This window comes from Nansenia antarctica, assembly GCF_963989245.1.
Source record: "Nansenia antarctica genome assembly, chromosome: 1".
NCBI lineage: Eukaryota > Metazoa > Chordata > Actinopteri > Argentiniformes > Microstomatidae > Nansenia > Nansenia antarctica.
In genome coordinates, this window is record NC_137674.1 from 51,344,253 (window position 1) to 51,359,215 (window position 14,963).

A 14,963-nucleotide genomic window follows, 5' to 3' on the forward strand; every position below is an offset into this window, starting at 1 on the left:
ATGTCAGCAGGGCGGAGCGTGGACGGGCGGGAGCTGCAGACGGCCCTCCAGCAGGTGGCTCCCTCCCTGGCAGCTCTCTCCCTGGCGCAGCGGCCCTGGCCCAGCGACCCCGACGCAGGCTTCCTGCCCGCGCACGGAGGCTTCAGGGACCACTTCCTGTTGACCCCCGAGCCCAAGTACTGCTGCGAGGCGTGCCGCCTGGTCCTGTGTAACCCCCGGCAGACGGAGTGCGGACACCGCTTCTGCGAGAGCTGCATCGCCGACCTGCTCAGGTGGGGACCGGGGGGAGGGGGGGGGGGGTTAGGTTCAGGATGATGGCATGGGTGTGTGAGTGTGTGTACTGTGTACTGTGTGTTTATTGTGTGCGAGTGTGTGTTGAGTGCACTGTGTGTACTGTGTGTGTGCGTACTGTGTGTGTAGTGTGTGTGAGTGCATTGTGTGTGTGTACTGTGTGTGTACTGTGTGTGTACTGTGTACTGAGTGTGTATTGTGTGTGAGTGTGTGTAGTGTTTATGGCGATGCTCTTTTAACCCTTAAAAACCGACAGCACACGTTGTTGTCATTACCGTAATTCCTAAACTATTATGTGCTATCGAAAAAAACGAATGGTTCCAGAAAACAGAGAAGCTGCGCTTTCTACCCATACAGGGGTTACTACGGTAACTCAAAGCACGAAGCTCATGGAAAGCTGAGGAGATCTGAAGAGAGAAGCAGCATTACGAGAGAGCATGTTTTAGTGGTGTTTTACGAGCGGCGTTTTTTATACTTTTGTGAGTTTGTGTACCTGTGTGAAATGTCACAGGTGTGAAATGTCAGGAAGATCGTCTAGGGTTACCAAACCACCCAAAAGGCAAAACACAGAGAGCCAGTATGGGGCGAGGACAGTGCACTCTCTGCAGAAGGAGCACTCCCTGGCAGTGTGAGGAGTGTACTGTGGGCCTGTGTCTGCAGCTACAGAGAAACCTTATTGTAGTTATACCCTACCTCAGAATTCAGTATTTTGAAAATACAGTATTTTGTAGTTTTTGTCTGAGAAATACATTAAAAAATTGTTTTCAGTCATTATCTGCTTGCAATGTAATTTTGTTAAAAAATCGTGAGAAAATCGTATCGTGAACCCAGTATCGTGAATCGTATTTGAGTGAGTTGAGTGTATCGTTACATCCCTAGTGTACTGTGTGTGTGTGAGTGTGTACTGTGTGTGAGTGTTTACTGTGTGTGAGTGTGTACTGTGTGTACTGTGTGTGTGTGTGTGTGTGTGTGTGAGTGTGTACTGTGTGTGTGTACTGTGTGTGTGTGTGTGTGAGTGTGAGTGTGTACTGTGTGAGTGTGTACTGTGTGTGTGTGTGTGTGTGTGAGTGTGAGTGTGTACTGTGTGTGTGTGAGTGTGAGTGTGTACTGTGTGTGTGAATGTGTACTGTGTGAGTGTGAGTGTGTGAGTGTGTGAGTGTGAGTGTGAGTGAGTGTGTGTGTGTGAGTGTGTACTGTGTGTGTGAATGTGAGTGTGAGTGTGTACTGTGTGTGAGTGTGAGTGTGTACTGTGTGTACTGTGTGTGAGTGTGTACTGTGTGAGTGTGAGAGTGTACTGTGTGTGTGTGTGTGTTCAGATTCAGATTCAGATTCAGATAACGTTTATTGCCATTATGCATACACATATAGGAATTTGCTTCGGCATTACAGCAAGTGCGTTTATACTTTTTTCACGTGTATACAAAAACAAATGCAAAAAACAGGACAACACAGGACAGACAACAGTGCATTGGATAGTGCAACATATATAAAGTGCAGTGCAGAGTTTTTACAGTGAGTCCAGTGCATATTCAGTCCTGGGCAGACTTGGGGGCGGGGGGGAGGGGGAAGCCAGAGTCATTTATCAGCCTGGCGGCTGAGGGGAAGAAACTGAGCCTGTGGCGGGCCTTCAGTGCCTTAGGCAGCCGCAACCTTCTTCCAGAGGGAAGCAGGGTGAGGAGGCCGTGGCCGGGGTGGAAGGGGTCGGCCATGATCTTTCTTGCCCTCCTCAGAGCCCTGGTGTCATGCAAGGAGTTGAGGGAGGTGTGTGTGAGTGTGTACTCTGTGTGTGTGTGTGTGTGTGTGTGTGTGTGTGTGTGTGTGAGTGTGTACTGTGTGTGTGTGTGAGTGTGAGTGTGTACTGTGTGTGTGTGTGTGTGTGTGTGTGTGTGTGTGTGTGAGTGTGTGTGTGTGTGAGTGTGTACTGTGTGTGAGGGAAAAGTCCCAGAGGAAAGGAGATGTGAGACATGGTGATGGAGGTGATGATTGCATCACATGACTCGATGATGATGTTGTTGATAATTCAGTCACGATGACATCGTTGGCGTGGATATAGTACGTGTACAAGAGAACTGATTAAAAAAAGAAAAAAGAAAAACATTTTCTAAAAAACAAGATTGATTTCCTATTTCCTTCTGTTGCAGTAAAGCTAACCCGTCATGCCCGGCAGATCTGGAGCCGCTGTTCAAAGACAAGGTGAGAACCCACAGACGTGCATCACTATCGGGGTGGGACTGGTGGAGTAAAAGAAGAAACATACATATGGTTATTATGTCCATATATACAGTCTCCTCTGATATAGAGATTATTTCAAAAATTATCTTGGTGCTTTTTCTCATGGGGAGAGTGTGTATGTATGTGTGTGTGTGTGTGTGTGTAAAGGGTAGGTCTTCTCATGATGAACATGTTGTCCTACTGTGTGTGTGTGTGTGTATATGTGTTAAGGGTAGGTCTTATCATGGTGTGTGTGTGCGTGCGTGCGTGCGTGTGTGTGTGTTAGGTCTTATCATGATGAATGTGTGTGTGTGAATGTGTGTGAGTGAGTCCTAGGTCTTCTCATGGTGAACATGTTGTCCTACTGTGTGTGTGTGTGTGTGTGTCCAGGACTCGACATTAACGCCGTTTTACTTGTCCGGAGCAAGTAAAACTTTCGCCGGGTTTGTTTGCGCGAGCACGACGACGCTGCTCGATCCTGGATATGTTTACCTGTGTGCAGGAAGAACAACAGATGGCGCAGGCGCACATATCCGGGATCCAGCAGCGTCGTCGTGCTCGTGCAAACAAACCCGGCGAAAGTTTTACTTGCTCCGGACAAGTAAAACGGCGTTACTGTCGAGCCCTGTGGTGTGTATGTGTTAAGGGTAGGTCTTATCATGGTGTATGCGTGTGTGTGTGTGTGTGTGTGTGTGTGTGTGTGTTAGGTCTTATCATGGTGAATGTGTGAGTGTGTGTGAGGGATAGGGCTGTCCCTAACGACTATTTTTCTAACGATTAATCTAGCGATAATTTTTCGGCTAGTCGATTACTCTAACGACTAATTTGACGATTAGTCTAACGATTATTATTTTTACTGTACGATTAATGTATCACTTAATTTTCCCCAAATAAATGTCAAAAACTTCTCTTATTAACATTTCAGTATTTTATTCAATTATTCTTGTACAAATATATAAATTAGGCTTCTGCACTACAGGGCAATATTCCACAACAAAAAATATCCTCTCTTTCTTCCAACATAAAATATAATATTATAAATAAAAGTGCAAGTTAACTTCAAATAAAAGGAAAAGTGCAAGTAATGCAGTAGGCAAGTTCAAGTCATTTTCAGGAGGAATACCAAAATAAATACCAACATAAAATCCTCTAATTAGTGCAATTCGAGTGAAATTCTAACCGGAATACCGTAACTATACCTCTCAGTAACAATATAACATTCTCCCCCTCTCTCTGCTCTCCCCCTCCCACGCTCCTCTCTCTCCCCCCCTCCTCTCTCCCCCCGCCTGCCTCCTCTTCTCTCTCCTGCGCTCCTCTCTCCCCCTCACTCCTCGTAGGTGCGAGCACCACAATGACAATAGGCTACCGTAGCTAAAAAAGTCCTCCACACTGCTTTGCGTCCTGAAAATAAAAAAAGCACACATTTCTTATCATGTGTAGGCCCCTTAATTTCCACCTCACTGCTATGTTTAGCCAACTCGAATGCCAACATGGCCATTTAGAAGTCTGTCCATCACCACAACACATAGCTAGCTAGTAGCTACATGGCTAGCTAACGTTACTCTCGCTGCGATGTTATGATTAGCTAAATTGATGCTAACGTAGCATGCGAGCTACGAGCTAGATAACGTAGGTGCGAGCACCACAATGACAATAGGCTACTGTAGCTAGCCAGCTACATAGCTAACGTTACTAACACCAGAAGACAAGACATACAAACTGTGGTGAGCTACATTGCTTGTGTAACATTAGCTAGTAGCTATCCATTTTTCACTCTGCCTCCTCCATGTTTCCACTGGTCGCAGCCATGTTGTTTATTTGCGATGCACCGACGCACATTACGCAAGTCGACGTATTGACGTAGTCGATTACGTCGACGCGTCGTCCCAGCCCTAGTGAGTGAGTGTGTGTGAGTGTGTGTGAGTGAGTCCTAGGTCTTCTCATGGTGAACATGTTGTCCTCTCTGTGTGTTTGTGTGTGTGCTCGTTCGTGTGTGTGTGTGTGTGTGTGTGCGTGCGTGTGTGTGTGTGTGTGTGTGTGTGTGTGTCAGGTGTTCAGAGACGTGTGCTGCCACAGGGAGATCATGTCTCTGAGAGTCTACTGCAGGAGTGAGAAGAACGGCTGCAAGGAGCAGATGAGTCTGCAGCAGGTGATGGTGAGGCTCAGCGACATCCACCTACAATGGCATAGATATATGTATATATGTTACGGTACATGTGGGAAAACTAGGGTTAGGGTTAGGTGCTAGGGTGACTTGGTACATGCTGGCATGTCTAACCCTAACCCTAACCCTAACACTGACCCTAACCCTAACACTAACCCCAACACCAACACTGACCCTAACCCTAACCCTACCCCTAATCCTAACCGTAGCACCCTAGCCCACTCCTCTTTTTAAGATCCTCTCCAGATCCTAAAGGTTTGGAGGTTGTCGCTTGGCAACTGGAAGCTTCAGCTCCTTCACAGATTTTCTATGGGATTAAAGTCCGTAGACTGGCTAGGCCACTCCACCTTAATGTGCGTCTGCTTCAGCCACTCCTTTGTTGCCTTGGTTGTATGTTTTGGGTCATTGTCGTGCTGGAAGACCCATCCATGACCCATTTTCGGCATGGTGCATTCACCTGTATGGATAAAACACCAAACTGACCAGGTTTCTTATCTCTATTTATCAGCGTCCCACCCGAACTCTTTCCTAAAGATCTCTCCTTCAACTGGTTCATTTGATACCCAATTATTTACCCGCCTGATTCTACTTACCTACTTGATTTAACCAAGGCAACTTGGGTTTCACTTATTTTTGCACCTGCACTAATTTCTTTATAATTTAGTTTTCCTACTACACGCATGATTCCCTCTAAACCAACATATGGAATTGGTAATTATAAATATAAATATGTTATGTCAGATAAAAAAGATTCAGATGAAATAAAGACTTTATGGTAAAAATCTATAATTGCACAAGGGGTTCACATACTTTCAAGCAGCACTGTATGTATACCGTAGTACATCTTAGCGTAGCTGAGCTACTTCGGTGTACTGGCCGTATTCCTACCCTAGTCCGTCTTTGGCGTTTAAACTCGTCTCCATAGTAAGGGGAGGCTCTGTTCCAGTCACGCTGAGGCTCTGACAGAAAATGTCAACAACAATATCCCCACTACACAACTATTCAATCCAATAAACTTTCATTATCCCCGAGGGGCTGTTATTTCATGATGGTTTGGCAAATGATTACTCCCAAATGACGCTTGTTGTCTACATGGTTGAATCTTTCCCACTGTTAGCTGTTTGGAACACCATCAAAATGCCAGCACGTCGATGGTTATTGTTCTCTACCACTGAAGATTTAAGACTTCTCTGGATTGTGGAGTCTGGATACTACATCATGTACAGTACTGTTATTAAAGCGACTCCCCTCTTCCCAGGAACACCTGAACCACTGTCCGTATTTTGAAGTTCCGTGTCCGCTGGGGAAGTGCAAGGAGAAGATGATGCGTAAAGACATCCCGGACCACCTAAGCTGGAAGTGTAAACACAGGGAGACCACCTGTGAATTCTGCATGCACAAGATGGCCTTGACTGAACTACAGGTGAGATACCTGAGGCTCGGTCTACACCCTGGCTCTCAGTCACCCTTGGGGGGGGGGGAGGCTACACCCTGGGGGAAGTCCCCACCCCATAAACGAACATCCTCTCTTAATCCTCTGGAACAGTATGATAGATTTACTGCGTATAGGACAAAGACGGTTCCAGTAACTGCACTGGCGCTCCAGCAGGGCGCCGTCTTGTCGTTTTGTGTTTGACAGCAGCTGTTTCTCTGTCTCCAGAAACACAAAGAGACGGTGTGTCCAGCGGTCCCCGTGGCCTGCCCCAACCACTGCACCTCCCCCTCCATCCTGAGGAGCGAGGTAGGAGGCGTCTCCAGGGGGAGGCGGCTGGAGGTAGAAATCGGAGGAGGGTCTCATTGTAAACGCATGCTATGGAATGGAATGAGGAACGGTATCAAACGCGTCAATCCTCATTCCTCGTTCCATGCATTAAATGAGGCCGTCCTCCGATTCCTACCTCCGGCAGCCTCCCCTGCTACAGATGTATATAGCAGGAGTTTTAGAATGCGCTCATGTTTTAGCACAGACCTTTTGAGCACTTGAAAGGTTCGCTATGTAACATTCAAGCTGTCTAAAAGCCTCCTAATGGCTGTGATGACTATGTTTAATCGGTAGAGATCAGGGATTGAGATCCCTTGAGTGAAATAATATAAAAAATATATATATTAAAAATAAAAAAGATCTTCTCATGAACGCTGTTTTGGCTTTCTAAAAACAAACATGTTGTCACTGCCAGGGGTGTTCTTGGGGAGCTGCGATGTGCATGCAGAAGCACGCATACAGAAACACAACAGATAATACTCAACACTGCAAGTCCTTTTCGGGGGGTGGGGGGGTGGGGGGGGGGCAGACTTGCAGCGTTGGATATTCACTTTTGGCTTTCCGCACGCGCGCTCGGTTCGAAGAGGCAGCCACCACCGTTACACTTTGTTATCATTATTATTGGTAGATATCCAAGTTGTACTCCAGTGGCTGCCCGTTGCTGATACATTGTAATACATGGTAGTAGTGATGCTGTAATACATGGTAGTAGTGATGCTGTATGAATGAATGAATGGACTTTATTGTCATTGCTACAGTACAGGTACCAAACAACGAAATTTAGGAGGGGTGGCTCCCCTGGTGTTAGGAAAGGGAGAAAAAAAAACACTTTAAAAAAAAAATCACAAGAAGGGAAGGAGCTGGTTTACATAAATAAAGGCTATGTACACAATCCACTGTACTATACTGTACAGATAGACGACTAGGGTTGTCATATTGCACAATAGTATTGTTTCACGTTATTTAAAGTGTCACAGTTTGCAGGCTTGAAATGTACATGTTTGTGCCTCAGCACTACACCTGATTTTTTCAGTCCAGCAGCTGCCATACAATCCGTCCAGACTGTCCAGGGCCCAGAACTTAGGTCTTTGCTGTGTTCAGGGCCTGGACGGCCCTGTGGTAGAAGCTGTTCTTCAGTCTGTTTGTCTTAGCGGCCATGTAATACATGGTAGTAGTGATGTTATAATACATGGTAGTAGTGATGTTATAATACATGGTAGTAGTGATGCTATAATACATGGTAGTAGTGATGCTATATAGGGGAACATGACTGACAGCGTATCCGTGGTGATGTGTCCCTCAGCTGTCCAGTCATCAGCACGACTGTCCCAAGGCTCAGGTCACCTGCTCATTCTTCCGCTTCGGCTGCACCTTCAAGGTCAGTGTCCTGTTTCTGTTTCTGTTAAAGGACCAGTATGTAACATTAAAGGACCAGTAACATTAAAGGACCAGTAACATTAAAGGACCAGTAACATTAAAGGACCAGTAAAATTGAAGGACCAGTATGTAACATTAAAGGAGCAGTATTTAACATTAAAGGACCAATATGTAACATTAAAGGACCAGTATGTAACATTAAAGGACCAGTATGTAACATTAAAGGACCAGTAACATTAAAGGACCAGTAACATTAAAGGACCAGTAACATTAAAGGAGCAGTAACATTAAAGGACCAGTAACATTAAAGGACCAGTATGTAACATTAAAGGACCAGTATGTAACATTAAAGGAGCAGTATGTAACATTAAAGGACCAATAACTTTAAAGGACCAGTAACATTAAAGGACCAGTAACATTAAAGGACCAGTAACATTAAAGGACCAGTATGTAACATTAAAGGACCAGTATGTAACATTGAAAGACCAGTATGTTGAGAGGAAGTGTTGTTGTCATTGGCCTCCTACAGAGCTACAGTGGCGCTAGATTATTGAGACCATACTAGCTCCTCTGCTCTGGCACAGTGTGTTACTGATGTGGGTTTATTATTGGATGTTGTTGTAGGGTCTGAACCAGGACATGAGGGACCATGAGTCCAGCTTCGCCTCAGAACACCTCCGACTGATGGCTGCCCGGAACACTGCTCTGGAGGCTAAGGTAACCATGGTGATGGTGATGATGATGATGATGATGATGATGGTGATGGTGGTGGTGATGATCGTGATGGTGATGATGGTGGTGGTGATGATGGTGGTGGTGATGGTGGTGATGGTGGTGGTGGTGATGGTGGTGGTGATGATGGTGATGATGGTGGTGGTGGTGATGATGGTGGTGATGATAAAGTTCATAGTGATACATGCAGTACTCAGTCCTAATAATCACTTTGTGTGGTACCTGGGACATAATGCTAGCATTGAGAGTGTGTGATCAGGACATAATGCTAGCATTGAGAGTGTGTGATCAGGACATCAGGAAACGACAGTATATCCCCACGCAACGACGGTTGCTACAGAGTGAATGTGTCCTGGTGTTACTGTACATGCAACACAGTACCACAGTACTACAGACGGGCTGATACAAAGGGCGATATTTCATATTTCAAAAACTCACATGACACAACGACACACACGTTCAGCTCTGACGGTTGGCGTGGCGACCGAGAGAGCTGACGCAGTTTGTTTGCGTGCAGTAGAACTTGTGTTTTCCTGGCGTATGTGTGACCCTGCCCTGCCGTACCTGTGTAGACGGGGCTGAAGCACACGGCTTATGTAACCCGGCAACACGGTCCGTCACCCACGACGACAGCTATGTGGGGAAGCCCCTAAAAGACACGTCTGAAAGTAAACATGAAACTGAATCCTAACATTCCTGCTGGCGTATCTAGGTTGTGTACGCACACACACACGCACACGCACACACACACACACACACACACACACACACACACACACACACACACACACACAGGCTTTGTCTTGTGTGAGAGGAACCAGTGTAGCATAGGACAGGACCCACCTGCCTAAGGACAATGCTACATAAACATTGTGACTGGTGTCTTCACCCTAAAAGGCCTTGTTGTTGTTGTTGTTGTTGTTGTTGTTGTTGTTGTTGTTGTTGTGCAAAGGTTAATTCACAGGAACATGTGTATTTATATTGTATTGTATTTTTTTACAAGAGTATAATATGGGATATATAATATTAAGAGTATAATATGGGATCTTTAACAATCAGCATTAAGTTTGAGGCTGACCATATCAGGGATGGCTCAAATTACTAATGTTAAGTTATAGCTAGTTAAGCAATGTTAAGTTAGTTAGCTAGCTAATTAATTAGAATGATTATTACATTATTTAAAGTCTCACCTACCATAGGAGACCCCTTTCTGTTGAATGCTAACTAGCTAACAAGAGGGTCCAATCTCTTAATATCAGCAATATTCTAGGTGAAATTGAAGAATTAATAATTCAATACTGAGTGTGAACTGGCTAAACAAATGAACTTAAAATACATTATAAAGGACTTTGCATCCATAAAGACAAGGAAGATGGCTGTATAAGAGACAAATATGAAGCCATAAGGTACAGAATTGCATTTTCTATTCAGAAATGTGTGGTGTAAGTGTAGCAAACCTTTGTTGACGTTGGTGTGTGTTACTTTTTCCTGCTGGAGAAACCTGTTATTCACTATACACTATGTGACCATTTATCCTTCAGCCATACATCTGTTTCTTTGTTACGCTTGCGTGTGTGTGTGCGCTTACATGTACATGCGTGTGTGCGCACGCCTATATATATACCGTATATATATATATAGAGAGAGAGAGAGAGAGAGAGAGAGAGAGAGAGAGAGAGAGAGAGAGAGAGAGAGAGAGAGAGAGAGAGAGAGAGAGAGAGAGAGAGAGAGAGAGAGAGAGAGAGAGAGAGAGAGAGAGAGAGAGAGAGAGAGAGAGAGAGAGAGAGAGAGAGAGAGAGAGAGAGAGAGAGAGAGAGAGGTCTCAATAATCTAGCGCCACTGTAGCTCTGTAGGAGGCCAATGACAACAACACTTCCTCTCAACATACTGGTCCTTCAATGTTACATACTGGTCCTTTAATGTTACATACTGGTCCTTTAATGTTACTGGTCCTTTAATGTTACTGGTCCTTTAATGTTACTGGTCCTTTAATGTTATTGGTTCTCTATCCCAGGTGGAGGATGTGAAACAGGTTATAACAGGTGTAATAACAGCAGTGTGTGTGTCTCTACTAGGGATGCTCCGATTTATCGGCCACCGATTTAAATCGGCCGATTTCACTCCAAATGACTCGATCGGTGATCGGCAAAAATGGCCGATCGCAAAAAACGATCTTTTTTTTTTTTTTTCCTGGGGAAGACAGATAACTGAACAGAAAACATAGGAGGACGTAACAGTATGTAAACCATGAAGGCCACGTTTATGATGTCTTTTATACAGCCATATCGACTGACTTGGGCTTCAGGCCCTAACTGGGTGATAGGCCAGACCTTTACTATGCCATAAAAATGGGTCTGCATTTGCTTGGTGCCTAATGGATCAAAACTTTTGTCTAAAAAGCAAAAAATATGTAGGCTATCCAGTCAGTAGGCCTACAGTTATGTATTTAAAAAAAAAATCGGTATCGGTTGATCTTGAGGAAAAAAATCGGTGATCGGTATCGGCCCCAAAAATCCAGATCGGAGCATCCCTAGTCTCTACCAGGTGGAGGATGTGAAGGGGGTTATAACAGGTGTTATAACAGCAGTGTCTCCCCCAGGTGGAGGATGTGAAGGGTTTTATAACAGGTGTAATAACAGCAGTGTCTCCCCCAGGTGGAGGATGTGAAGGGGGTTATAACCAGGGGTGCACATAACTTTTTGGGGCCAGTGCTCAGAGGAGCACCTAGGGATGCTGCTTGGTGCTCCCCGAGCTCGCGAGTCACGACCCGTCCCACAGGATGGATGAAAAAGGGATACATGGATAACTTATATTAGCAAAACGACATTTGTTCATAAATAAAGATGAACGAACAAATGATTGTGTGCAAAACAAAAGAAACAAATGCAAAATCAAATGACTGCTCTTTAAGCATGAAAGTCTGTCAGACTCCTTTAAACACAATGAAATCAACTGACATCTCTTTAAGCACTAACTGAATGTCTGTTCTTTAAACACAATGAAATCAACTGACATCTCTTTAAGCACTGCTCTGTTCTGTAAACACTGAAATCAACTTTTCAACAAAAAGTTACAGCCTAAGCATTTATTTATGCTACAAGCTTAATCATCATCATCACTGCTCTCTTGACTGCTGTTATCACTGTCCTCAATTTCAACCATGGTAGAGGATGTTGGAGGCTATCACTTTAAATAGCTCATTATTTTGATTGTGCAACAAAGTTGTTGTTTTTTCTTCTAATAGAATTCCCAACTATTCCCTGGGTCGGGGGTCGAGGTGCGATAATGACGCTGTAAAACAAACGTCTGAACGTTTGAAAGCTTCAGAGAAAAGAAACGTGAAGTCCCTTGGTGTTGTTTTTCCTTTTAGCGACGAGTCGTTCGGGACTGAATTTTCACGTGCGTCGTGATAACCGTGCGATACGCGATACGCGGAATGAAAGTAGGAGTTACAATACTTTCCGAATGTTTTCGTGAGGGGAGTCGCCGTGGTCGTCGTCGGTCGACTGTTGTGATGGATTACTCGTCGGGCCTTCGGCTGAGGGGACGGCAAATAGTTACTTAGTGGGGCTTGCAGTGATGCAGCAGTCAGCAGTCAGCAGTTGGATTTTGAGGAAGTAAATTCCTCTCCCAGCGCTTCCAGCTGTTGGTGCGCAAGAGCGCGTTCATGCCGCTGATCTGCCACGCAGCATGCATTTTGGCGACGCATGCGCACTGGCGCACCAGTTATGTGCACCCCTGGTTATAACAGGTGTAATAACAGCAGTGTCTCCCCCAGGTGGAGGAAGTGAAGGGGGTTATAACAGGTGTAATAACAGGTGTAATAACATGGTGTCTCCCCCAGGTGGAGGATGTGAAGGGGGAGCTCCAGGAGCGGTACAAGGTTCTCCCGGGCCTCAGCAGCCGTCTGTCAGAGCTGGAGGTCCAGAACGAGGACATCAGAGAGAAGAACCGCCAGCTGGAGCAGAAACTCACCACCATGCAGGTACCAGCAGGACCTCATCATGATGTTATAACACTGTAATAACAGCCCTAGTACAGTAATAACAGCTCACCACCATGACCTCATCATGGTGTTATAACATGGTAATAACAGCTCACCACCATGACCTCACCATGGTGTTATAACACGGTAATAACAGCCCTAGTACAGTAATAACAGTTCACCACCAGGCAAGTACCTTGGAACTGGAGTGCTGTCGGACCCCACAGTGACACCTGGGCTGGGCTGCATCTCCACATCACACTGTGGCCTCCTTGTCTCCTTCCCTTCATCCTCCCTACCTTCTTCCCTTCATTCTCCCTACCTCCTTCCCTTCCTTCTCCCTACCTCCTTCCCTTCCTTCTCCCTACCTCCTTCCCTTCATTCTCCCTCCCTCCTTCCCTTCCTTCTCCCTACCTCCCCCCTTCCTTCTCCCTACCTCCTTCATTCTCCCTCCCTCCTTCCCTTCATTCTTCCTACCTCCTTCCCCTTCTCCCTACCTCCTTCCCTTCATTCTCCCTCCCTCCTTCCCTTCCTTCTCCCTACCTCCTTCCTTTCATTCTCCCTCCCTCCTTCCCTTCCTTCTCCCTACCTCCTTCCCTTCCTTCTCCCTACCTCCTTCATTCTCCCTACCTCCTTCCCTCCATTCTCCCTACCTCCTTCCCTTCCTTCTCCCTACCTCCTTCCTTCCTTCTCCCTACCTCCTTCCCTTCATTCTCCCTCCCTCCTTCCCTTCCTTCTCCCTACCTCCTCCCCTTCCTTCTCCCTACCTCCTTCATTTCATTCTCCCTCCCTCCTTCCCTTCCTTCTCCCTCCCTCCTTCCCTTCCTTCTCCCTACCTCCTTCATTCTCCCTCCCTCCCTTCCTTCTCCCTCCCTCCTTCCCTTCCTTCTCCCTCCCTCCTTCCCTTCATTCTCCCTACCTCCTTCCTTCCTTCTCCCTACCTCCTACCTCCTTCCCTTCATTCTCCCTCCCTCCTTCCCTTCCTTTCTCCCTACCTCCTTCCCTTCCTTCTCCCTCCCTCCTTCCTTCTTTCTCCCTCCCTCCTTCCCTTCATTCTCCCCTCCTTCATCATCTCCCTACCTCCTTCATTCTCCCTCCCTCCTTCCCTTCCTTCTCCCTCCCTCCTTTCCCTTCCTTTCTCCCACTCCTTCATTCCTCCCTCCCTCCTTCCCTTCATTCTCCCTACCTCCTTCCCTTCCTTCTCCCTCCCTCCTTCCCTTCATTCTCCTCCCTCCTTCCCTTCCTTCTCCCTACCTCCTTCCCTTCATTCTCTCCTCCCTCCTCCCTTCCTTCTCCCTACCTCCTCCCCTTCCTTCTCCCTACCTCCTTCATTCTCCCTCCCTCCTTCCCTTCATTCTCCTACCTCCTTCCCCTTCATTCTCCCTACCTCCTTCATTCTCCCTCCCTCCTCCCCTTCCTTCTCCTCCCTCCTTCCCTTCCTTCTCCCTACCTCCTTCCCTTCCTTCTTCCTCCCTCCTTCCTTCATTCTTCCTACCTCCTTCCCTTCATTCTCCCTCCCTCCTTCCCTTCATTCTCCCTACCTGCCTTCATTCTCCCTCCCTCCTTCCCTTCATTCTCCCTACCTCCTTCCCTTCATTCTCCTACCTCCTTCATTCTCCCTCCCTCCTTCCCCTTCCTTCTCCCTCCCTCCTTCCCTTCCTTCTCCCTCCCTCCTGCCCTTCCCTCCTCCTCCCTCCTTCCCTTCATTCTCCCTCCCTCCTTCCCTTCCTTCTCCCTACCTCCTTCCCCTTCCTTCTCCCTCCCTCCTTCCCTCCTTCCTCCCTCCTTCCCTTCATTCTCCCTCCCTCCTTCCCTCCTTCCCCTACCTCCTTCCCTTCCTTCTCCCTCCCTCCTTCCCTTCATTCTCCCTCCCTCCTTCCCTTCATTCTCCCTCCCTCCTTCCCTTCCTTCTCCCTACCTCCTTCCCTTCCTTCTCCCTCCCTCCTTCCCTTCATTCTCCCTCCCTCCTTCCCTTCCTTCTCCCTACCTCCTTCCCTTCATTCTCCCTCCCTCCTTCCCTTCATTCTCCCTACCTCCTTCCCTTCATCCTTCCTTACTTCCTTCCCTTCATTCTCCCTACTTCCTTCCCTTCATTCTCCCTCCCTCCTTCCCTTCATTCTCCCTACCTCCTTCCCTTCATCCTTCCTACTTCATTCCCTTCATTCTCCCTACTTCCTTCCCTTCATTCTCCCTCCCTCCTTCCCTTCATTCTCCCTACCTCCTTCCCTTCATCCTTCCTACTTCCTTCCCTTCCTTCTCCCTACCTCCTTCCCTTCATCCTTCCTACTTCATTCCCTTCATTCTCCCTACTTCCTTCCCTTCATTCTCCCTCCCTCCTTCCCTTCATTCTCCCTCCCTCCTTCCCTTCCTTCTCCCTACCTCCTTCCCTTCCTTCTCCCTACCTCCTTCCCTTCATTCTCCCTACCTCCTTCCCTTCCTTC

At 46.7% G+C, this 14,963-nt stretch overlaps 1 protein-coding gene across 1 annotated transcript in view; it reads left to right on the forward strand.

The window, feature by feature from the left end:
- Positions 1-14,963, forward strand: part of traf3 (TNF receptor-associated factor 3) — a gene marked incomplete at both ends in the record, with an annotated part of 19,124 nt that continues 4,161 nt past the window's right edge. The window contains 8 exons of the mRNA XM_080539342.1: positions 1-272; positions 2,433-2,484; positions 4,553-4,657; positions 5,925-6,089; positions 6,327-6,407; positions 7,732-7,806; positions 8,430-8,522; positions 12,382-12,522. Coding sequence (XP_080395468.1) covers positions 1-272; positions 2,433-2,484; positions 4,553-4,657; positions 5,925-6,089; positions 6,327-6,407; positions 7,732-7,806; positions 8,430-8,522; positions 12,382-12,522 — 984 coding nt within the window. The remainder of the gene's footprint in view (positions 273-2,432; positions 2,485-4,552; positions 4,658-5,924; positions 6,090-6,326; positions 6,408-7,731; positions 7,807-8,429; positions 8,523-12,381; positions 12,523-14,963) is intronic.